We start from the raw sequence: 27,167 nt of genomic DNA, 5'->3' as shown, positions 1-27,167 counted from the left end.
GAAAAGCAGATGGTGTCAAAAATTCTCGATTTTGTCCACTTGACATTCCATTTAATGAGCTGAAAATGAAAGCAAAAATTAAAGACATGAAAATCAAACACACCATCTATTAGAGCAAAAATTATCTACCAAATGACATGAAATATTTTGATAAAGCATTTCATTTATGAATATATTTTTTTAACTTGAAAAAACGCTCACAAATTATTCCTCAACCCAATATATATATATATATATATATGTATTTTTCTTTTCTGTCAGTATGAGTTTTTCCTTAATCTATCACATTGAATTTTTATTTCTAATCCTTACATTTTGTGATTGTCTTTTGTTAATGTGTTAATATGAAAGATTTTATAAGTAAGCCTAATTATATATTACTTATGGAAAATAATAACAGTAGTAGTAATAGTAGTAGTATTTAATAATCTAAGACATGCTTAATGGTAATAGTTGGAAATTCTTAACTCCATTAGTTCCTAATTACAGTTACTTCAGAATTATGGTTGTGATTGCTAGAATACATTATTGTTTAAAGAAAAAAGCACACCAAATTGTGTTGGTTGTAAAAACTTTTATTGTGAATGTGTATTACTTTTAACTATTGTTATTGCTTAATTTCTGGACTCAGTTTGAAAGATTGATGCATAACAGTGTGTGTGACGACAAAGAAATTACATGTGGTCTATAGAAAATATACAAGTAGAAAACTTAGATTTCTAATCAGTTAGTCAAGCTATGGGCTGTTTAACAGAAGATGTTACACTGTAAAAATGCACTACAGACTTACCAAACAGATTACAGACACTAATTGGATAATATGATTATAATTTACAAATTCAATTATTAAGATTAAAAACTTTGAATGAAACAAGTTATTTACAAATTGCAGAGATATTGTTGATCTTTCAGTTAACATCCAGACTCTTTGCAACAAAAACAGTAGTTGGTTTTAAGTAAGTTGAATATTTAGAGTGTATTGCTGAAAAACGAAAAGGCTTTATTTCAAAGTGGCAAAAAACAAAACAAAAAACTATACTCTTTTTTTTTTTAAGCCAGTGGTTTAAGGAGAACAATAATTGTCACATTTTTATTTCTCAGTGATTCTACTATTTGAGCATATAAGTGATCAATGGAAGTGTACCTGCACGATGTTTGTTGAAGTACCACACTTAGTATGTAATCTACTAAATTCTAAAGAACAAGTCACATAAATGACACAATAAGTTATGTATTAACCTTGTTAACTATGATTATTCACCTTGATTTAAAAGTATTATGAAGAGTCATATCATGATGTTTACTATTGTAAGTTAGTTATTTAATAGTATTATTACATCTTTTTTGTTTTGGTTTGTTGTATTATAAAAGTATTTAAGCTATAATTTATACTGCAGTTAATGTTGTGTTTTAAAGTATAAGAATTAGTATTATTCTGTCATAGATTGATTATTTTATACTATAATTTTCTCTCTGGTTTGTCATAAAAGGTAGAAATATTCTTTCAGAAGTTAATTTTTATCTTTCTCTAACACTATTACAGCTCACAGGATCTAATCGACAAAAGTTAGCTGCAGCAGTAGTTAATACTCTTACAATATTTGTGGCTTGTGGAACAAGAAACAAGGTTAGTGTTTTGTTTATAAAATCAAAGGAGTTTGGTGTTTTTTGCCATTGAGTAAGGCTAATAACCAGCAATAAATATAGCATATATTGTTCATATGTAATGCAGACACTTTTGTTTTTAGATAAAAGAAGGTAAACAGACATGAAATTAGTGTTTTTTTCTTTAAAAATAGTTAGTTAAACATGTGGTTAGTGTGTGCAATCTTGATGTTTTAAGAAGGTAAGTAAAATGCACAGTTTTCATTTTTTTAGATTAAAAATAAACAGTGATCTTTTCTTTCATTTAAAAAGATAGAGAAGTATCTCCATTGTTCATAGTTTATAAATGGAAAATATTAATTTAGATTTGAGTTCACAGAAGAAGTAAAATATGAGCATATAATATTTTAGTGTGTCAGAATTGAGGAAATGTGTTATCAAGTAAAGCTGATTTTCTTTCAAGTATCAAACTCACAAATAATTACTACTGCATTTTATGGTTATTACTGATTGAAAGAGGATATTCTAATGACAGTGAACATCATAGCAGTTAAAAAGAAATGGAAATTTGATACCAATGTGTTTGGGTATAACACTGATTGTATATTATTATTTCAGATTCAGGATGGATTGGCTTATTATTATTGCACTACATACAGTTATAAACACAACACATTTAAGTACAAAAAGAAGAATTTTTAATTTTTATTAATTATTTTCATATTAAGACAACATGTGATAGATAAGGCTTTTATGCTTAATTAAATAATGAACAATCATTAACACAAACTTATTTAAATTTGTGAAGAAGAGTTGTGGTGGTTGTAATTTTCAATAATAAAATACAGATTGTGTGATTTCAGTGCTTTAAAACTGACTATTCCTCAGAATATTATTTTTATTACTTCATCTTAAAAGAGCTGCAATCAGAGTTGATCTGTATATGTATAATATTACTTTCTGTTGTCTGTTACTACTTTGCCCACTGTGAATGGATTTTAACCAAATATAGTATGGAGATTCATTGTGATGATGGGGGAAATGTAAACAAATTTTCAGTTTTGCATTTTGCAGATTTTATGGGCATTTTATCCTTCTTCTTCTTCTCTCTCTCTCCCTCTCTTTTTTTTTTACTCTCTAGCTCCCTATGGATGAATCCTTACCAAATTTTTGTGGCATTTCATTAAGTCCATGAAGAAATACATTCCAATTTTCAGTTTTTTATTTAGTACATTTCATGGGCAATTTTGTTTACCACTAATATCCTTCCTGTGGATGAATCCTCACCATATTTGATATGGTGATTCATTGAGTCCATGAGAAAGTACATACAAATTTTCAGTTTTTCATTTGGCAGTTTTTATGGACATCTTTTACCATCACTTTGACCCCTCTAGATGATCTTCATCAAATTTTACATGAAGATTTGTTGGGTCTCTGTGGAGATACATGCAAACTAGTAGTTTCACATTTTATTTTGCAGTTTTTATTGGCATTTTTGCATTTTTAACAATTACTTACAAGATAAACAACATTTCATAACCCAAGATAACTTTTCATGAATCATGGAACTGGTTCTTCAACTAGTTGAAAATATTTATCTGTATGTATGTTAAAGATATAGAATCATTAAGCTCTTGTGGACATTGTAAAAGCCTAGTCTGTTGTTTCAGTTAGCAGAATAATTCTATTTATACACCTTTCAATTGCAAAGATATTCTATTAAAGAATTTAAAGTTTGCTTTTTTGACATGCTACAGAATTTTGCAATAATATGTTAAAAAGTCACTTCCAGTGGTAAAACTATTCTTTATGGCCATCACAGTGTTTAACTACAGTAGCAATTTGCAATTAAGATTGTGAACTGCATTACAGATAATAGTGGACTTTTTGAGTATTTTTAATAACTGCTAAAACCATATTTAATAGAAAGGACATCCAATTTAGTCTTATATTATTACACAATAGATATTATTGCATCACATCTAGATGTTCAATTATTAATTTAATATATTTGTATAAATAAACCTAGGATTTGTAGAAGACAGTATAGTTTTAAATCTTTAACTGTTTTAAAGCAATAAACAGAGTACATGCACATGAAATTCTGAATGATAAGAGTAAATACAGTCATCAAATAATTAGAATAATTTGAATACAATTTATCAGACTGTTTTATTGTGCAGTGAATGTGGCTAAGTAATAGTTATGTGGTTGTTTACGGTATTGAACGTTTTGGTACTGCTCCTTAGTTACTTTGGAAGTCTGTGTTGTATGCTCTGTGTTTGTATCATTTTCAGTATAAGGTGGGTAAATGTGAATTTTTTGATATTTTGGATATTTATATATGACTTTAGCACTTTCACTTATATTGTGTTGCAATTATAATATGAATTTTCTAATATTATTAGCAGTCATTCTTATTGTTGTGTTTTCGTTTGTTTATTGATACATATTGTAAATTGTACCATAATGGTACTTTGTAACATGTTCATGTTACAATGTAAATGTTTGAGTTTCTAATATTATTAATATAAATGTTTGATATTAATGTTAAATATTGTATTTGTAAGTATTGAGAACACTGTCTTCATCACATTTGTTGCATTTTGTGATTACAATATTAATTTTGTAACATTATAAACTATAATATAAGATACCTGTGCTCCACTGTAGGAATTAAAGGCCCCCCCCCCTCATGATTTACAGAGACATCAGTATATCAGTCAAGTTCACCATTATCCCCATTTACTTCTATAGCTATTTTGAGAGGGTCTCTACCCAGAATAATACCCCGTTAGGACACCTGCATGTGGTTTCTGAGCATGTGTATCACATTTTATTCTGCTGGCTTATGAGTGGGATATGAATATAGCTTCAAACATGATGACCTTTAAACATGTGAGCGAGATCAGCAACACAAAGTATGATGCAGAAATCAAGTTAAGAAACACATCATGTCTGGATGGCCTTTTGGACACATTTTAAACCCCATGAATACACTCTTGGTATAACAACTTTACAAACACACAATGTGTTTGTGAATTAATAATGACTTCACTCTTAACACTGGTTGTTGCACAGGATGTTGTTAAAAATTTTGAAATCTGCCATTATGTTACCAATAGTGTGTAGTAATAGAGATTTTAGACCTTCTTATATGGTCAAAATGTGTTTATAGCAGTATGATGCTCATTTTAAATTATTATTTCACACTTTAGATGAATTTTTTTCTTGCAGATTTCTCAATCTTCTTCATAATATGCTGAACTAAAGTTCAATGATGACACAATTTAGGTATTTATAATGTCTCAGGCAAACAATTATCAAAAGGTAATTGGAACTTCTGCAATGATGTGTGTGTTGTTAGACAGCAATTATATATAAAATGCAACATAACTTTTCACTAGTTTACTGTGATTATATTTTGAGAGAGTTTTGCATTACATGAACTACAGCTGTTTTATTACAAGTATTCTAGTTTCAGAATCTTTTCAATGTAATATTCATCTGATTTGCTTAATGTTTTTTATTATTTTAGTATCACTTTATAGAAGCTGTAGGATTTGAGAAACTATTTACCAACTTGGAAGCTCTAGGAGAACCTTCTCAAGTCCTTCTAGAAGCCCTGTTTAGTCTTGTGAGTTCAGTTTAAAGTTAAGTAATTTTAACAGGTTATTGTGTTGTATTTTTGTGTTCCAACTATTTTCATAATTTTATGTTCTTTCCAATTATAATTAACTAACATGTTCTGAATACAAAGCATGTTTTCTAATCAAATATTTGAAAGCTAACAACGTGTCTTAAAAGTTTTAACCTTTGGCTATAAATGGATCAATGTGCATATTTCAGTATGTAATTAAACAATTTTATTATCAGCGTATGCAGAGATGCCAACCATTACGATTTAAGTGTAATCATTACGATTTTGGTGTATGCATTACGACTGTATGCTCATACAGACAAATATTATGACTTGTTGCAACTCCCAAATTATTATATATTATATAGGCCTATACAATAAAGTGATAAATTGTTCCCCCAGGGCTTGAAAGGGGTGAAAGGAAAATTTCTAGTGAGATACAAATAAATTTTGATAATAAATAAAAGATGTAATTCAAATGGCTACTCGCGATAATCATGTTTGTGCTTGAAATAATAAAAAATATTTGTATCTCCGACGTCTACCAATAGTTTGAGTGCAGTGCTTCTCCATACTGGGTACATGGGGAATCCATAGTTACATCATCAGTGCTTGTCAGCCAATCAGCACTTGCGTAGATGGGTATTTCTCATTTTCTAAGCGGTATAGAAACACCAATGTGATTCTTCACATGATGGAAAAAAAGAGGCCTCGTTCACCAGATTGTCTTGTCTCTGGCAAATCTAAAAGGACTAAAACTGTAAATCAAAAATTTAGGAAACAGTATGGTGCAAATATCTGGTCATTGCATCAAAAGTCAGTGACAGTCTTGAGTTTTGTACAGTTTATCACATCAATTTTTCTGTGGTGCATGGCAGGATAAACGATTGTTCCAGACATACAAAATCAGCATCTCACCAAGAAAAGGCTGAGGCGAAGACAAAAACAATGCAGATAACGACATTTATGAGTAAGAATTCAGAATATGAAACCATAAATGCAGAAGTGATGTTCACGCAATTTGCCATTGCTCATAATTTACCCTTAACTGTAGCCAATCATGCAGGACATCTATTCAGAAAAATGTTTCCAGACTCTGATATAGCGAAAATATATGGCTGTGCTAGAACCAAAACTTTAGCCATTGTACAAATGTTGGGTTGTAAAGATGGCAAAATGATTTCAAGCATATTTACTAACAGTGTTTACAGTTTAGCACAGATGGGTTCACAGACATGGATGACTCAAAACTGTATCCAGTGGTTGTACGATATCTGTATGGGCTCTGTCTACAATCATTATGCTCAGTCATTTGAAATAGTTGGCATCTCTGTGTCAAAAAACTTGGTAACAAAATTTAGTTTGTATCTCAGCTTTTAGTATTGTATTAGATGTACTTCTGCATTGATCCCAAAAGGATTAAGGGCTGTATTTCAATAGTAAATAAAACCAATGTTAAGAGTAACAAATATTTTTACTTTTTGCTGTTGAAGTTTGTATTTTGTGCTGTGTTTTAATGTACATACTGCATAATTATTCTTGTGATTCTTGTATAAATTACAAGATTAAGTGTGGTGTCATTTTAGTGACAGACTGAGAGACTTCACACTACTCTACAGTGGTGTGTGCACTTAAAATAGGAGAAATAAGGTAAAATACTGCTAATACAATATAAATTCATAACCTCCAATCTTCTTGCTTTACCAATATATATGAACCAAAAGGTCAAACCCATGTACCATGCCCTCCTATTACATCCTGTCTTTAAAAAAATGCCAGTAATTCTCTTTGACTTTTACTGTTGAATTATTTATAAACAAAAGAAAGAGACAGGTTTGATTTGGTAAATTTCTTATAAGGCTGACAACAGTGTATGAATTATTCATCCTACAATTTTATTGTTTGCAATCATCAAGATAATTTCAGCCAACTAACATAATTAGTTTAATTCACTTATAACTTATCTACAGAGTGGGTTAAATAATAATAGTTTTAGGATGTTGTCATTTTTGTGTGTGTTAATATTTCATGTTCTAAATTTCATACTGGAAATAAATAAAAATTATATTAAGTACTAACAACAGCTCTATCAAAAAGTAGGTTTGACTTTTGTATGAGACTCACATAGAGGTACTGAATTTTATTTGTTTTTATGTATATTTTGTACTTATTGTGACAAAAGTAACTAAAATGTGAAAATTACAAACTTATTAGGTGAGATAACAAAATTTAAACAGAAAAATTAAACAACAAATTTTTCTTGAAAGCACATACACATCATGATTGCAATTTGACTCTGTGTGCTGATAGTGCAATATTTGTTTACATAAAGCTGCCCTACTGTAGGAAATTGTTTTTGCTATATATAAGTTCCATTGTAAAGTGGTAGCTATAAATGACTGGGATACTTGAAAAGTATTAGTGTTAGCTGTAAAATAGTGTGTAATTGGCTGTTAAGCTATACCTTGACAATTTGTGTAATTTTTTATGGGGCCCCATCTTTTTCAAAGACATTTTCACTCAAAATCCTTCTTGTCTAAAGTGTAAAAATGATAATATTATTCCTTGTTCTGTAAACAACTGATTCTCTTTGTTGAAATGTATTTATAAGCTTCATTGCTGTGTAGTCCTTTCTGTTTAGACACTTTCATGCCAACTTACTTCAATTTTGCACCAGTTATTTCTGTGGCTTTAATCATGCTTTTCACAACAATTTGATCAAACATAATCTACCAGGAGTTGTTTTTATGGGAGAATAAAGTTTGATGAGTTTGTTACTGTTATTGTACAATCATTGATATGCAAGTCACCCTACAGTTGTCTATTATGAAATATGGATATAAGAACAGACCATCTAACTCTATAATAATACTTTGTACTAATTTGTGCCACGTTGATAATTCTTTTGTTTTTGTTGTTGTTTATTGACAGAGCACTGAAAGTTTCCCCAGGTCTAGTGAGGCATCCATCAGGAATGCTCAGATTATGTGTGCAATTATTAGATGGCTTCCAAGTATTAGTTCGTGGGACCTTCAGGCGTGGACAGTAGACCAAGTTCTCAAAATTTGTCATTCTAACATCCACAGCAAGGTTTCTTGCCTTCAGTCTCATCTTTCTAGTGCAATTCTCTCTGTTTTAGAAAATGAAAAGACATTAGGGGAAAACTGTAGGTAAGTATGTATTTTTGCTCTAATGACATGCACATTTGTTATTTGTACCTTTATGTGCATATTAATTACAAAGAAATTGCCAATTTCATAAATTTTACTGTAAGGTTTTTAACTGCTGTGTTTTGTTTTGGTTAATTTTAATTTTTACTGTTTTATAATATACATAATCTTTGTTACAGTCACAGTTAAAGTATAGTTAATGATTAAGCTTTGCTTGAGAAGAATTTGGACACAAAGTGGTACTTCTACACACACTGAGTTTAAAAGGAAAAAGTTACCATGATTAGTAGAAAAACTAAGGAAATAAAATTCTTATTAATAACTTCAAACATTTGTTAATGCACTTTATTATAATTAATTGTCAGCAATATGTTATTAAAATTTTAATATTGCAAATTATTACACATTCCTTTATATTTACTTTTTTTAAATAGAAATTATGTTTATTTCTAACAAATGAAATATTTCCTAAATCAAATATATGTATAGCTTGGTATTAAAAACTAAAAGAATGAGTTCATGTTCTTTAGTCATACTACCCAAGATATGATTTTTTTCTCAACATCTTTTAAACAACTTACTGTTAATTTGTTCATATTAAAACAAAATAATTAGATGTATTAAGGGTATACAAATTATGTAGTCATATTTATTTGATATTTTCTTTGAAATTAAAACTTATAAAAAATATTTTTAATTAACATCTAGTAATATGATTTTTCTGAAATTATGTAATTTATGGTCTTTCAGGATTCCAAACATAAAGCAAACATGCTCAGATATTGGACAATCATCATTTTATCTGAGTTTTCAAACATAACTCCATTTTATTTAAAGTAACACTAATTATGTTCAAAATTGCACATAAAGCAGTTTTTTAATTAAGTACTTTATTCATGTTTTTATTTTAACATTTTTTTAAAATATCAAATTTGAGAAAAAATTACAAATAATAATTTCATGAGAATTCCATTTAGAACATACTAATATTTTCAATGTTTGTATATCTATAAATATTTAAGTAAAAATAAATCAATCTGATAAAAAACTAGAATGCTGAAGTGCTGGTGAAATGGAGCTAAAGTTTGTGCAATTGACAGGTTTCTTGTAGGACATGGAACTTGTTCATTTCAGGAGTTTTTATAAAAAGTTGTGTTTTATGTTGTCATACATTTTTATTTTACCACTTAACACTTTACAACAAGAAATGGTATTTTTTACTGGTAATACAATTAATATATACTTTGTTCTTTTAGTGTAAAGCAAATGTTTTCTAAACTTTTGTGTAATCCATCACTATTTCAAATTTTGAACAGATTCATCTACTTGTCCTTTTGGTCTTTCTGTAGGTTGTTTGCTTAAACTTCTTGAAAATATAGGATCTCATTCCATATCTCTTAAGGAACTGAAACAGCTCATTCTATTGTTAAGGCCTGACACTGAAAGCATGCAGGTAAAATTAAACCTGAAATGTATTGTTGTGGTTCTTTCTCTGTTTCTGTCAAGAGACTTTTAAATCATGCAATTAATGTATTTATCTCTATTCAATTTATTATTAAGATATACAAGATTTATCTATATCAGAATCATTTAACAATGTCTATAATCATGCATTATTTGACACTGTTTTCATACATAGTGTTGAGTGTGTTATATGGAAATTATTTTAAAGATACAAATTAACAAGTCATGTGGCTTGCAGCTGATATAAAGTTGTGGTGGAATAGAATGTATCAGAACTCATTTTGACACTATTTGGCATTTTGTAGGAAGTGTGATACCAGTAAAAATTTATCTCGTTTGTAACAGCCCTTTCTGATACAAAATATTCACACACTCAGATCATAAATATGTGTTAATATTGGGATTTTGAATTTTCAACATGGAGGTACCAGTTATTCTTAATTGCTTTGAAAAAGAAATGAATTTGGATCAACTTGGAGTACCAAGACAATCCAAAAGAGACTTACAACTGTTCATATTTCAGCCTTGGTAAGCAAAATACTGTGTCTTGTAACAAGTGAGAACCTATAAATATCAACGTCTGTAGAAAAAGTTATCAATATGTGCCAGGAAACATTATACAACATTGTCAAGAAGGATCTCAGATTGGAAAAGCTACACAAGTTATGTTGTACAGATTACTTCTGTGATGTGCATGTTCAACTGCCATATATATATCCAAGCAACTGGAGAATAAACTTGATATTTATAGTATTTCATACTGGTCATTTTGCCAGATGTAATTTTTATAGATTTCTGTGTTGCCAGATCTTTGAAATTGGTGCTTGGAAATTATTTTCTTAGTGTAAACTAAATGGAAAACAAGCAAGAAGAAGTGGTGTGTTTTAGGTATCGCATATTTATAGCAGAGGCTTTTGAGTAGAAACTAATCTGCAGGGCTATTATCGAGATGCATGGTCATCAAACAGAGCATGACCAGTTGTAATGAGACTTGTATTGTTTTAATATAATATATTCAACCTCTGTAATTTTAGAAACATAATATCTAAATAAATTTTATGTGACATTGTAATTTATTGTGTATGTTTCTATTATGAACAAAATAAAATGTGTTTCAGTAATGGACAGGAGAATAATTCTGAGTAAAATAACTTTTAGTTACTCATTAACTAAAGAAGATTATATGTAACTACTTATGCTGCCTTACAGATAAATATGGCTACAGTACAAAGATGTGAAATTTTTGCTTAGTTTTTTTACATTGCAGAATACTTTTATAGCACAGCAGAAAGTAACTGCTTACTTAGTTTTTCTTGTTTTTCAATGAGAAAATTAACTATTGTAATTTAATTAAATGTATACTGTAATTTATTTGATCTGTAATTTAAAAAGTAGCATTTCAAAATGTTATTTTAAATATGAGATGATGGAATGTTTCAACCTTTAGTTTATATATCAGTAATATCAGGTAAACACTAGGATCTTTTTGTGAATTTTAACAAGCAGTAGGTTATACAAAATTTTCAATTTTTTTATACATTTAGTGGCAATATTTATTCATAATTAGGACTACATAGGTGTGTAATAACTTGATCTTCAATATTAATATTACACTCAAATATATTTGACATTAACATTTCCACTAAAAGTTATTGACAAGAAGAATAACTTGCATTCTGTAAAATGCAATGAATGTACATTGTATTTGATTCTGTCATTGATGTTTGAGAACTTACATACAAAACATGTGTTAATTGCATATATATATATCTGCATGCTTTGAAGAGACATTAAAGACACAAAGTTGCTTATGAATCAACAATAAGTTTATTACTTCTATATTTTAGTGAATATAATATGTGTGTTAAAACACTGCAGTAATTTAACTAATATATTTCTAATATTGTTTCTTGTTTTTTGACATAAATTGGTTAATATTCCACTAGTTTCACAATTTCACAGATCTTTCCTTAATTAAGATGTAATTTGACAGAGAATCTATAAACAACTTTCAGATACAGTATTTTAACTAAAGATTAATAAGATTAATTAAATACAAATTTTTTCTAGTATGTACTCAGAGATACAATCATTATATAAATACATTAAAATATACTCAAAAATTAACTTGCGTAAGCTTATACAATATACTGTCACTTCTTTTCCATTCCTTTGTCATTTTTCTTTATATTAAAATTTTATATCAGTTGTACTTCTGTTATTTTAGAAAAACGTTTTATTACCGTAATATCTAATGATTTAAAATATACACTTCTTCCTCATTGTATGGTCTTTTCAGTTATTTCCAATAATATTTTTAATGATGGCACAATTATAATAAACATTACTCAACAACTGTCACTTTTGTCCTCTTACTTTTACCTTTTAAAAGTGGTGGCAAAAATATTTATGAAATGTTTTTCAAAAATTAAAATTTTGTTTTACCTGACCAAAGAAAGGTTGATACGAGAAAATAGTTATTTCATTTGTTAACAACATACCCTTTAAATGCTTATTATCATATAGTAGTTTGTTTCTGGAATTCTAACATGAAATTTATGTAAATTAATCCATGATCTCAAAGTATCTGTTTCATCAGCAGAGTTTTACCACAGTTTACACTTTCTAAAATATATATTACATTTCTTGTATTGCAATTAAAGAAATTATCGATGGAAAACATCTCTTATTTTTTATTCTTTTGTATAGACTTAATGTAACCTGAATTACATAGTTTTTTCACAATGGTAATTCCTTAGAAGAATCTACTCTCTTCTTTTTGTTAGATCCATTCAATAATTTGTAAATCATTTTATGTTGTCATTTTTAGGTTATAATCTTCTCTTTAGGTTTATTAATCTCACTTTTGTAATATTTTAATTTAAAAAAATATTTTAAGTAATTTCAAAACCTTATATAATTTTCTTAAGTAATGGCACTGAATAAAGAAGTGTTTTATCATTATTAATCTACAACATCTAAAGAAACAAAAGTTTTATTTTCTTCTAATTCTAATTATTTGGCAATTTTCAATAAATTCAAATTCATTTTAATACTAGTCACAATATAAGACAAAAACTATTGTAATAATACATTCCAAAGTGTAATTCTTGATTAACTCGTACAGTTAATCTTTGAAGTCCTTACATGTAACCAGTTTGTGAATTACTCAAAACCTTATTCTTCCTTGGTTAGTTTCTTTAGTAATCTTCAACATTTTTTCTTGAATGCTAGCCTGGCATATCCAGGTGGTTAAGGTGCTTTGCTCATAATCTGAGAGTCAGTCACAGGTTCAGATCCCTGTCACACTAAACATGCTCTTCCTTTCAGCTATAGGGACATTATAATGAATGAGCAATCCAAATACTTGACAATGAAAGAGTAGCCCAAAAGCTGGTGGTGGGTGGTGATGATTAACTGCCTTTCCTCTAGTCTTACACTGCTAAATTAGGGATGGCTAGAACAGATAGTCCTCATGTAGCTTTGTGCAAAATTCAAAAGACAAACAAACAATTCTTGAATGATAGTTATGAATCTCAGTGTATTTAGGTCTCCTGTGTTTTTTTGTTTTTTGTTGTTGTTGTTTTTCTTATTTGTAAGTCATCTGATTATAAAGTTGGTGGGTCATATTTATTCTCAATTTATCTGCTTTTTGGAAAATCAAATAGAATTCCCAAGTTTATTATGTAATTTTCATTTTTTTAATTAAATTATCTTTCCTTTATTTTTCAGTATAACAAACTAGCTGTACTTCAGGATTTTTCTTTCATTTTTTTTTAAATGATCAAAATATGATTTCCATTTGTTAGGGATGCACCTTTATTTGAAGCATATTAGACATACTCTTTAGGTTTTTATGTCATTCATACATATATCCTGTAAGTTGTATTTTATTAAGTTTATTTGTTAATAATTATACTTCATTTACCTTCATATTATTTTCTATAACAGCTTCCAAAAAATCCTGGTCCTGGCTATCTAAATCAGAAATTTGATGCGTGTATATTTATATAGAAGTTATGAAAGATTTGAAGTTGTATAATTTAATGTAAAACCTTAGATATTATGATCAAAGAGTTAAAATTTTATAATGATTTGTGTTAAGATCATAGTAGTGACAATCATAGGTATCTGCATATGATTTTTTAATTAATAACTTCATTGCTATATAAAGGGGCTTTTGGACTAAGTTTAAGATAGATACCTTTTTTCTTTTAGTTCCCCTACACCCTATCTCTGATGTATACACTCTCTTCGATGGCAAAAAAAGAAGGCTGGTTAGAGGCATCTAATTTTTTTCATTTTCAGGAACTACAAGATGTAAGTATTCTAAAAATATAAAAAAATAAAAACTTTCTAATGTTGTGGCTGCACTGATTGGCTAGTTTATTAGGACATTCACCGAATAATAAGTTGGACCATTTTTGCTATAATAGTTGTTTGAACTCAAAGTGTCATAAATGATAAAGTACACCTGAAAGTGCCTTGTTTGGTTATCGTTCTTTTGTTGAGCTTGAAAAGTGTGATCTTTGTTTGGTTCATGGTGTTACTAGGGTATTAAAAGCTACATGCATTGTTAAAGTCTATTTCAAAAAATGCTCAATTAATTTCAAGTTTATGGTAATGCAGGTAAAGGAAAGTGACATTGTTTCAGGGCTCTAAAATAACAAATATCTTGTAATGTTTTGCAACCTAAAACTGTTATTTTGCTTTTGTTGGTTTATGCTTTAGTGTGTTACTGATACCAAAGATGTATCATAATTAATAAACATTTTATTTTTAAAATGAAACTCAGTTAATTTATATGTTAAATAAAACTCCTCTTATTTCTTGATTGAATCTGTTGTTATTTACAGGTTCATACTTTCTTGTTTGTATCTGATATAAACAGATTTCAAAGTGATTGTCAGTATGGTATGGAAAGAAGCAATTGATTCCTAATCTATATTAAAGGAATCACTGAAATAAAACACAATCTGATGTATTTCACAAGTCTGTACAGTTGTTTTATCCCATGAGGCATTCACCAGTGGTTGACAGCTGATGTTTTTCCTTGTAGCTGTATTTCCTTTAGTTGCTAATAATGACAGATTTCTGAGCACAGTCACCAAGTTAAGCAGTCTGTAATAAAAATTATCTTGTTTGAGGGTCATCCACTTTTATGCCCTACTTGAAAGTTCAAGGTTCTTTGTCATGCATGCTGCATTATCATGCTATTACTATTTATTTACAGGACTCATGCATGGTCAGTCTGTTTTGTGTATGGAAGTGAATAGGTTATGAACATGAAAGTGCATATGTTTAGGAGGTCATAATGAAGTGCCCATTCAGTGCTAGTGTGTATGTGTGCATATATATGTATGATCTACTCCAGTTTACACAACATATTAGTCTATATAGTATTTTAAATAGTGCCTATAGAACTAACATTTGATTAATCTTGTGTGTCTGAACATATTACAGCATTTGTAAATCTAGTTCTGTAACATCTGTATTAGCATCTAGTGTTTGATTTCAAGTAGTAGATTTTCTGACATTCTACTTTAATGTTAACAAATTTTAATAGTTTTAGCATTTCTTTCAGTGGAAGATTTAATAATATTTTAGTCCAATGTAATTTATATTTTTTATGATATGGAGTTCCATCTATTTCTGATTGTAAATTGTAGGAAGTGTTCTGACATTTCATTTTATAGTCATTTCAATTTTTCATGCCCCTAATGGCTCAGTGGTAAGTCTCAGGCTTACAAGTCAAATAATTGGGTTTTGGTACCTATGGTGGGCAGAGTTTAGATTTGTACTTAACAACAATCAAACCAATCGATTTTTCATATATTTAGAATTATTTTGTATATGCTAGCACATTGTAGGATGTGTTACAATGACCCTTTACTTTTCATTTTATATCCTTATTTTCAGAAAGAAACCAATAATAGATCTAACAACATTTCATCAAATGTGGCACTCTTGTGTTTTTGTTTTTAGAAATTAGTATATTAATGTTTACCCTATATTTAACACTTTTAAAAAGTGTTAGTGACTTTTTGGTTTAATAGAAAATAAAATGTGTGCCATTTTATATTAAGTAACATATCAATTATTTCACTAACAGGGAATTACAATTCATGGGATTCGAAAATGGCCCGGAATTGGCTTTGCTTTCCATGGTTGGTTGAGGCTTGATGAACTTCATCACAAGTCAGATACTTCACTTAAGAAATCTTTACAGAGATATCAGCTTTACAGGTAATCAACAAACAGTCATAGAGTTGACAGTGCTTTAGTGTGGTATAAAATTTGCACACTCAAAATAATTTTAAAAAATGAAGTCATGTGTACACTGCTTGCAGTGCTTGTGTTTGTGTAAATTACTAATATATCAGAGTAAATAAATTAAAGCATCTGTGTATTTGTTTCTCAGTATGTTAGATGTTTTTACTGTGATGGACTTACAGTCACAAGCCAGATGAATGAGCTTTTCCAGTCATTCTGTGGAAATGTATATTTTTAAAACTTTTGGTAAATTTAATATGTTTAAATGTATAAATAATTGAAAATTAAAAATTATATAATTTAAAGATAAATGGTATTATCATAGTTTATTGGTTTAATCTGGTACAGTTTCACAATTACTTGTCTATAATTGTCACTCAATTTTATCATGATCACCTATGATAGTGTTAATTTAATCATTTTTGTATATATAATAGATGGGTTGTCTAAATATATTTATCTATTTTAAGCTGGTATTTTCTGCAGTTAAAAATATCACATTTTGTTTTAATGAGTCAATTTATGATAGATGGATGAAATTAGTAGGTGTAAAACTTTGTTAAATAGAAATGAGTACATGATTACATATATAAATATACATTTGAATGGAAGTATTTGCCAAGGTAAACTTAGTTTAAGCTTTACAAACAGCAGAAATGTGTGTATAAACCCAAGAAGGATGTTTTATAATGCCAGTTATAAAGATAAGTTTGGTACTATATTTGAAATGAAAGCAAAATTTGGTATGTACAATTAAATTTATTCAGCATATAAAGCTTTAAGTGTTAAGGCTGTGGTTTGTACTTAATGTTTAACAGTATTCATAGTACATTTTGTATAAAATTTGTAATTATTGTCCTGTACCATGTATTGTAGTTAGTACTTAGGTTATGATTTTGTGATTCTATATCAATTAATGCCATGGTTAGTAGCCTATATGATGTTCTAAACCTAATTATTATTTTTAATAACTACCAAGTAGTTTTATCCTGTGACTTAGCTGTTAATCTGTGGTTTGCCTAAAATTCACAAACAGAAAACTAACTTCTCCATCTAGTAGTTAATTTCAGAAAATTGTTATACCATCCCTAAGCAAGATGTCTTGTGGATACAATATCACCATTTAACAGGTAAAACATCATAACATGTTAAGAACTCAGCCCATTTTGTAGAACTTTAAAAATTAATTGTGGTAATCTCACAAGATAACAACAATAATTTTCACTAATGTGCCACCTTTGACATGCTATAAGTACTCCATCAACAGATTGAAAATGTTAGAACTCTTAAGAAATGCACTCAGCTAACAGTCTCTATGATATTAAAACTTGCAACCAACATGGAAATAGATAGTACCAACAACAAAAAGGCCTAGCTATGGTATTACTGCTATCACTAGAACTCAGTAAACTCTATGTGAAGTAAATTGAAGTTAATACCGTCTCTGTGTTCCACAGTTTGACTCAGATATGCTGATGACATGTATGTAAAAATTGCCACACACTACAGATAAAATTCAGGACTTTGCAAACCATGTGGACCAACATCATGTAATATAAAATAACAAAAAACTACTTCCCTGATGTGATAATTACTAAGATGCATAACTCATTTATTACATGAGTTTAAGGGAACTAACAGGTAAAGGTAGATATCTCCAATATAAATTATACCATGCTGACATTGTAAAAATGACATCATAAAGTTTCCAGAATGTACGAAATTTGTTGTACTAAAGAAGCTAAGAAGGAAAAAAAAAGACATCATTACAAATCCTCCTTAATATTTGATATATAGAAAATAAATTTCAAAAATAAACAGGAAGAAAACTGCAGTCACTTAGCCATATTTCCCGATGTCAAAGTTATATCTGAAAATGAATATGTAAAGGATATGAAGTCAGAACAGTATTTAGAAGCCACAACACCACATGGTAACAATTAATACACACTCAAGAACCTGAAACCCCAGTGGATGATACACACACTATCTATGAGTCCCCTGTCAATATGAATTACAATATATTAGAGAATCAGAAAGACCAAAAAAGTTAGAATTAAGGAGCATGATCGATATAACAGCAATCTTTCTGCAAAAGTCCATCATATGCTAAAGAAAAAAGATCATAGGATAAAATGAAATAATATAATGATTTCTGAACCACACAAAATAAGGCTTCTGCATCCACCTAACTTATAACACATCCAGTCAACCTAACATAGAAATCAGCAGAACCTGGATATCACTCTTTAAATCACTCTGATAGTTAGTTGATTCTGATTGTACTGGATATTGCACCAGATCTTCCATAAAGAAGCCCTAGGATCAAATTTCAGCTACTTTTCTTCTGTAAGCAGTCCTTCTCAAAACTTACCACAAAATGGCAGCACGTTAGCAACTAAAACATTGGATAAAACTAATTAGAAATTAGCATCTTGTTATCACAAATAAAGTTAGTAATTAATAATTAGACTCAAGTCATTGTATAGGTTACTAATCGTGACAGTGATATCGTAGGGTGAAGTGTAGTTTTTAATGATATCTCATGTTTCTAGTTATCATCAAGATTATTAAATATATATGGGCTTAAACATTCCTTAAGGATAACTGTATTAAGTCTTTAATGCTTATAAATAAAGGTTTAATTTCTGTCTATATTATTGATTATTTCAGAAAATATTTTAAACTGTGTTATACATGGAAACTGTAGTTCTTATAAACGGTCCAACTAAGTCATTAGTAAGGAATACCAATCAAGGGGTCTTTGTATAACTAAATGGTGAAGTTTTTTAAGGTATATTTTGTTATTTGTCTATGTTTATGGTATTCATTGTAAATTAATATTTGATACTATATAAGGTTTATATTAACCAAACATATTACCTGTTAAAACAAAAATGCATTATACTGTTGCAGGTTTAAAATAAATGTTGCAAAGGATCATAGTCAAATTGCTGATGTGATCTTCCTTATATGTTTGCAGTATATATAGCTACATGGCTTGCCAGTCAACAAATTATCAGTCTGCCTGAGTGTAACTAATAGACATACTTTTACAGTTTTCTAAATAGTTATGGAGCTGGATTTGAGGCTTTCTTCACTGAGGATCAGTATTTGGTTGTAGCAACATCCACGAAGAAGGACTATCATGCAGCTTGTGTGATTGATCAACCCCTCAGTGATGGAGCTTGGGTAATATTCAGTTATTTTGGACTGTACTACACATTTACATTGTGTGTTTATTAAACAGATAAACACATGACACTCTGATATAAGAATACCTGTTTTGTAACTTAACACGTTTAGGATACATGTCTTGAAAGAAACTAGAAATAAAAGTTCACCACTTCAGTCCTAATTTTATCTATAAAATTAATCATAACAGTGAAAATACCACATGCATATGCAATTGCAAAGACATTACTTTATAGTCTACTTGAAGAGAATTACATCTTACTGCACAAATATTAATAAATTGTTTTGAAGTATATTTTTTTTACATAGTTTTCTGAAAAGTACTAATAAATTTGATGATTTGCAATAATCAATTTTAACTTTTACTAATTTTATGTTTCCAAGGGTGCTATGATTGGCTTGTATGCATTCCTAAATATTATCTTGACCAGTAACAACATAGCACTTCTAATGTGAAGAATTAGTTACATGCTTGCCACATGACAATTTATCAGTGGAAATGGGGTAGTACTCTTTATAGGCTCTGCCTTTACATTGGATCATCATAGAATGAGAATGTAACATGTTTATGCATTGATGCCATTTATTGGTATAGATCAGTAATAATTAGATTTTGTTTACTCAAAATGCCCATTTGAATTTCTTATAGTTTGATAAGTAAAAACACAAATCCTTACAGTTAATGTATGTATACATGGATATATCCTTCAAATGTATTTAATGATTTAGATTCATTGTTAAGATATTATTATTACAACCTATGAAGCATCAATACTCCCAAATTCAAAGTAAGTCAGGGTTTGATGAGTGATGGAATTAGCATGTCTGTAAGAGTTGTTTTAAAGATACTTAGTAAAACATAGGCTGCTCAGTATTGATACAGCCTCTTTATGTATGAGGCATAACTTGATCCACTGGTGAATGAAATTATGGAAGATTTTTCTATTTCCATAGTCTGAGGGTAACGGGCTTGAGTCCCTATCACACCAAACATGCTCATCCTTTCAGCCATGGTGACGTTATAATGTGACGGTCAATCTTACTTTTCATTGGTAAGAGAATAGCCCAAGAGTTGGTGATGGGTGTTGATGATCAACTGCCTTCCCTCTAGTCTTACACTGCTAAATTAGGGAGAACTAGTGTGGATAACCCTCGTGTAGCTTTGCGAGAAATTCAAAAAACAAACTTTTCATAGTCAGTGCAACCACAAGTTCTATAGTATCATTTGGTAGATTAAGGCACAGCCTCTATGGATGTCCAAGATGTGTTCTGTAAGACTTATATCAAGATATTTTGCTTTGGGACATGTGGTGTCATTTGTTATATTTTTCATTGCAGAACATCATAATCCTTAAGATATAATAAAGAAAAAGGTCTAATTTAGTTGAACTTGCACATCGTCATGCAACTTGTTCAGCAAAATATTGTCCTTTAGAAGGGCAACAAACTATGTATTCATGTCTCATTATGATTGAATTATGTCTGAAAATTCATGTTCAGTGGTAATGTATTGGGCTTACTTGTTCATTCTGGTTTTGCAGATATAAGTCTGACAATCATTGGTGCAGATGTGAAACCTTGACACATTAGTGAAGAGGTGCTCAATAACATTTGAAAGCTTATAAATTTAAAATTTGGGTTTAATACTTATGATGTGTAGAGCAAGATAGCCCATTGTTTAGTTTTTTGCATAACTCTTTTCATATTGAGTTGGTCAATGTGACTGAACATCTAGCCACAAATAGCAGTTATAGTTCTCATACTATAACTTTACAAAATTTGACTTTTTGTGTTCTTTGAATCTTATTTCCATTTTTCTACTTGTTTCTCCAATATAGAAGTTGTGGCAGTTATCACATTGTATTTTATAAATAATGTTGGGTGGTGTTTGTCAGTGTAGTTTTTACATAGTATAGACATTAGTTTTGTTCCTGGTTTTTGAATAAATGTGGTATTAACTGGAATGTCATATTTTGTTACTAGTTTTTGCCAAATGTTGGTTATTTTTCTGCTGATGTCAGGAATACACTGTATGCAGCAGTATATGGTTTCGTGATTTTTTTATTCGTGAGATATATTTACTTTTGTTAGTTGATTTTGCTTTGTATGCGTATAATGTTTTCTATGGTTTTCTACACTCAATTACACAACCCTCTTCAAACATGTGGTCAACTATTGGTCAGTTGCCTTTTTCTTTGTGAACCTGACGATGACCAAAGAAGGTTGAAATGTTGTTCGCTTCTATACATAGAAAATTTTCTCAACCCAAACCAGCCATTTTTACATATAAACTTTCAGTCAACATTAAAAATATTTTCTACTCCCCCAAAATAAGAATTGTATTAATTATTTTTATTAAAGATTTGTTTGTGAATAAATGGAGTCAACAAGGTTGACTTGTTCAAATGCAAAGTGATTTTTCATGTTCAGATTAAAAATTTATTTTTCATCCAAAAAATTTTAAATTTCATTTATGTAAAATCTCCTAAATAATAACAAAAGTTGTTTTTTTCCAGTTAAACTTTAAAATTTATCTGGTGTTTTCTCTACCCCAATTGTTTATGAACTGATTTATTTGACCAATGTTGTAACTACCATAAAAAATACAAAATTAATCTGAGCTACTTTTTTTTCTTTCCAGAATGATTATGGATTACAGTTGAAAACTACAATTGTTTATCTCAAATAGTTTAAGGAACATAACATTATATATTTCTTTCTACTTAATTTTATTGTTATATTGCCCTTTGAACTATGTCTAAGTAATAATTTTGCCATACAAGCTATAAAGCACTCAGTGAATACGTAACTCACATTACCGTATTGAATGATGTAACACTCAAGTTGTTTATGAGCATATCTTGTGAAAAATTTTAATTAGTTTTTCATTATCTAATCTAATAAATTTATGATTTTTACATTTTAGTTACTTTTATAACAATAATTTTAAAATATCGTGAAAAACAAGATTTGTAGCACTTACCTATGACCTCATTTTTTTAATATTAGTTGCCTAGGAAATTTAAGTTTACATTCTTTTTTAGTGATAGTACTTGTACTCTAAATATTTTTTTCTTGAATAATTCACCTAGAAATCAAGAATGATAGCATGCACAAAGCAGACAGTGTCCTATAACTGTTATAATTTAACTGGCTTGATTGAATGCCAGAAGATAAACGTTCAAACTGAAAATGAAATTGACAAAACTCTCTACTGAAAAGAATGTAGCATTATATGTCCTTCATTATGTTAAAAACGTGGCCTTCACATTTATATTAAATGATGTAAAACATCAGAGAAACTATTTGTGAAAAAGATGATGTGATATATTGGTCTGATTTGCTGGTTTATGACTCTGTAAACAAAGAAGACTGAAGGCTATAAAAATTATACTTTGTCGTAGTATTATCTGTATTATAATGAGTAACTTACATTAATTTCACAATTTTTGAGAAGTGGGGCATTAAGTAGAGAAGTATGTTGAAATAGAGGGCAAATGTTATGATTCTCATACTTGGGGAGATTGGGGATTTATTTTAAACTTTTCTTATAAAATTAAGAAATTAAAACTTGTATTAAAATTTGATTTATTAACTTTAACTCTGTTTTGATGTCAAGCGTATCTATGTACACATATGATAAAGTGGTTTAATTAAGTTTTAAATGTAACTCTGTAAAGAGTCATGACTCTTTAACCTACTCATAGAGAGGAGGTTAACAAAAAAGAAACATACAATAACATTTATTACACACACTCTTAACTAGCCTTTACAGGTATTAAGGTTTTCTTCCAAACCAGTAACTACAATACAATAGAATATGTGCTTTATTTTAGCTATAGTGATTAAACTGGTATTAAATTATCATTTTAGCATCAGCAATATGTATTTGTTTTCTACAGCATTGTATAGATATTTGCCATTCTCCAGCTCGTAGACCATTCACACAAAGCTGTGTGACAGTTTATATTGATGGAAGACAGAAGTTGGTAGCACAGCTAAAATTTCCTTCTTTGTCTGAGGTGAATATGTATTTTAAAGATTATTTATAAAGAGTTTATTATCTTATTAACTTTATAAAGAAAAAAAAAGAGGTGATTCATTCACTTAAAATTTAAGTATTTGTACAAAAGAAGAATGTGTGTATTTGAAATACTTTTTAGTCACTTATTTGTAACACTAAATTAGAACAACTAATTATGTCCTTTGTCTGAGATGATACTTTGAACTGTGCTGCAGATAGAAAGTAAACTTTATCTAAAGTGTTCTAGTATGCCTTACTGAGATGAGTGTATTTCTGAAGGATTTGTAAACAAAGTTCTTAAATCCTTTTTTTACTAATGTAAAGGAAATAGAAGCAATCAGTTAATCAATGAGTTTACATTTTGAATAATGTGTATAGAATTTAGAATATAATATTTGGAAATAGAAGTAGTAATAGTTCAGTTAATTTTTTATTTTGTGTTTGAAGTAATCATTTTCATAATGAAGTTGTTTTACAGTTACAGTAATAAAACAAGACTATTCTTATCAACAAATTGTTTACAGGGCATTTTTTGTTTGAGGTTGGTGTGTATGCTATAGAAAGATAAATATTGTCTCTTAATTCTGTTTTGGAAGTAGTTGTAAAGAGGAAAGTTAGTTACTTGAATAACTTTAAGGATAATTTGTATTCTACACACACAGAAGGTGTTTCATGTTGCTTTATATTAAAAGTAGAAATGTTGTGAACCTGAAGTTTTCATTTGTATCATTAATAATTTTGTAATTGCAAAAGTATTTGATATATATGTTGAGTTACATGTGTTACAGCTCAATTTCTACATTTGAGATTTTGTTTTTTAGTGTTAGATATGGTTTATGAAGCTAGGTTATATAAATTTTGGATATCTGAAGTTCTAAGTTCATATTGAACTGGTTAATTGCAAAACTTTGATTTGCGTAGACCTGAATTACTGCATCTGTAGTATTTTAGCCTTAAACATGTTTCATTTACTTAGTTGATAATAATATTTGAAGCACTATGAAGCTAACTGATTTAATGAAAGTCCTAAAGAAGTTCATTGGTTTTTAGTAAATATACAAAACATTAAGTTATTACTTAACAGTTATACCATATTGAAAGAACTAGGTTTAATTATGTCATTTCTAGGAAAACTAATTCACGGTTTAAGGCAAACAACTAACACATAACTTTTCAGCTATCTGTTTGACAGAAAATGTAGCCTTGAATTAAACATTCTGGCCAACTTTGCATCAGGGTGATTGCTATATACTTAGACTGGAGCATTTTTATATTTGCCTAATTAATTTCTAATCTTGGATTTTGCAGTACTGTTTCATAACTGAATATCTGTAATGAAAATATTGGGAAAAAAAATTATTTTGGGTTATATAATGTGAGATAACTCTGAATGATGTTTTCATTATATGCTTTATTATGATACTATTGACAATCATTTCAATTTTTTGTTAATGTTAGGAATATATTGTACTTGTTCAAGTATAATTGTTTAAACATTACTTCATGTTCCTGTGCTAATTTCTTTATTCAAAAAAGTTTCGAATTGATGAATATTTTTATCAGAAAATAAACTTCTTCTAAACAAAACCTAGTTGTAGGAACTATTTTTCAAAGTGAATTTTTATAAATAAATTTTAAATTAATACTTTGTAAACCTGTTACAGAATCATACATAGTATTAATTGTAACAGCAAAGCAGGATTTATGATCATTGTAAAATATTTTTTAGTAAGACACTATCATTTCAGAGTCTGTAATGAGTTATTAAATTATTGAGGAAATAATTTATGAAGTGCAGTAATGGTATTGCATTCTGACAGCCATTTACATATTGCCGTCTGGGGACAGGAGGACAGAGAACAAGTTTGTTGGGACATCATGCAAACAATAATGGAGAATCAGTCACTGACTCTTCACCAATGAGTATAGGGGGTGCAGCTCTAAACCATCTGACCTCTTTCATCGATAAGGAACGATTGATGTCAGTTGCTTCAAATGTGACCCTCCCAAGATCAATTCAAAATGTCTTCCGAGTTGAACATGACCCAGCTGTACAAGTATGTTCTATTGGTTTACAGGATAGTAACTGGGGATTACCACATTCACTTCATGGGCAGATAGGGTCTCTGTGTGTCTTTCATGATGTACTGCTTTTATCTCAAATAAAATGTTTGTATTTACAAGGTAAGTTACAACTAAATACCTTTCTTTACCCAGTATGCAAATTTTTAATACATTGTTTACTGTATAAACAAAATAATATCTCATACAAAATTTAATGTTTACATAATAAGTTATAATTATTGTATTAACAAAATAAAATCTCAAACTGATAAATTATTTTTTGTTGCTGTTTCTTTTTAGGGTAAAATGTGTTTGTTTCTTAACTCATAATACTTGTAAGCTACTTTATCCCACAGTAAGTACACATTATCTTGATAGGCAAAAAAGTGATACAAGCTACAGAATATTTTTATACAGTTTGTTTTTATAGCTCAAAATTGTTAAGAGCAGCATAAGTCAAAATCAGAACTTTTATAGCTTGAAAATATATATGTATTTATTCTATAATACACAGTATTTGAAGAAAATTTTAGGCCGTAAGTAAGATTTACATTATTGATAGAAAATATTTTTTTTTTATATATCCTAAACTTCATTGAAATAGGTAGTAAATACTTAGCTTGAATGAGTATACATGTATTTATTTTTCACAATTTATAACATTAAAATATAACTAAAATTTATTTCCTGAACATAAACATTTTCTGATGTTTTTAATTTTTTTATTTCACAATCTTCACTTTCTGTAAGGTAGGTCTTCATTAGAATTAGATTCTTACATAAAAAGGTGCCTATCTTGTAATCTTCAAAAGTTATAAATACTTCATAACTAGACTGTGTTTGCAAACTAGAAATATCTGTGTAGTTATCATACATACAGTGTTCAAAAACATTTTAAGTAATGTAAAGCCTGATTTTGGAGAAAAACAGTTTGTGTCTTTTGATTCTGAAGTATAAGATAGCTTATGACAAATTTGTATATATCAAGTTATCCCTTAAGTAATGTCTGATTTTAGGTTCAGAAAAAGAGAGAGGATTTCACATGCTTTTAATGTTATTTAATCAATAACACTGCACAACAATTTTTTGTTGTGGAACAAACAAATAAGGAACACCCAACAGTGTTCAAGAAGCAAAAACTTTGTTGTGCAGTGTAATGTATGTTCCATTATTATTAATTACTTCCTGCCAATTGTTCACAAGCTTCTGAATGTCACTTCTATGAAATTCTTGGGGATTGGAGAAAAAGAATGTAGACAAGGTAGTTTTGACATCTTCATGTGTTCCAAGTTATTTTCCATTAAGATAGTTCTTCAAATTTCAGAATAGATGATAATTAGATGGGGCAAGGTGTAGAGAATAAGGATGATGTGGAAGTTTTTCCCAGTCTAGCTCTTCAATCTTTGCATATGTGATCCTTGTTGTATGGGGCTGTGCATTATCCTGGTGTAACACAACACCTGTACAATTGATCAAAGCAGGCCTCTTTTCTTTTCTCAGAGCAACATTCAGGCACTCTAACCACTGACAATAGAAGTCTGTGTAATCATTACATTGAGTGACAGCAACTCAAAGTGGATAACACCAACAATATCCCACCAATTACTTAACAAGACTTTCCTAGGGTAGAGGTCCATTTTGGGTTGTGCTTTAGCCAGCTTACCTGCACTGAGCCATTGTCTGCAGTGCTTAGCATTTTTATAAGACATCAATTTTCCATCTCCAGTCA

The 27,167-nt window shown here is 29.2% G+C and overlaps 1 protein-coding gene across 1 annotated transcript in view; it reads left to right on the top strand.

Moving 5' to 3' along the window:
- Window positions 1-9,767: 9,767 nt before the first annotated feature.
- LOC143255916 (neurobeachin-like protein 1) overlaps window positions 9,768-27,167 on the top strand; it is a 111,556-nt gene continuing 94,156 nt past the window's right edge. Inside the window, exons 1-6 of the mRNA XM_076512338.1 lie at window positions 9,768-9,871; window positions 14,101-14,202; window positions 15,995-16,128; window positions 19,215-19,347; window positions 23,253-23,372; window positions 25,195-25,558. Of these exons, the coding sequence (XP_076368453.1) occupies window positions 9,866-9,871; window positions 14,101-14,202; window positions 15,995-16,128; window positions 19,215-19,347; window positions 23,253-23,372; window positions 25,195-25,558 (859 nt within the window). The 5' untranslated portion in view covers window positions 9,768-9,865. The remainder of the gene's footprint in view (window positions 9,872-14,100; window positions 14,203-15,994; window positions 16,129-19,214; window positions 19,348-23,252; window positions 23,373-25,194; window positions 25,559-27,167) is intronic.

This window comes from Tachypleus tridentatus, chromosome 7 (genome assembly GCF_004210375.1).
Source record: "Tachypleus tridentatus isolate NWPU-2018 chromosome 7, ASM421037v1, whole genome shotgun sequence".
NCBI lineage: Eukaryota > Metazoa > Arthropoda > Merostomata > Xiphosura > Limulidae > Tachypleus > Tachypleus tridentatus.
Note: the sequence above shows the minus strand (reverse complement) of the source record. Positions and strands in the feature narration are given on the sequence as shown.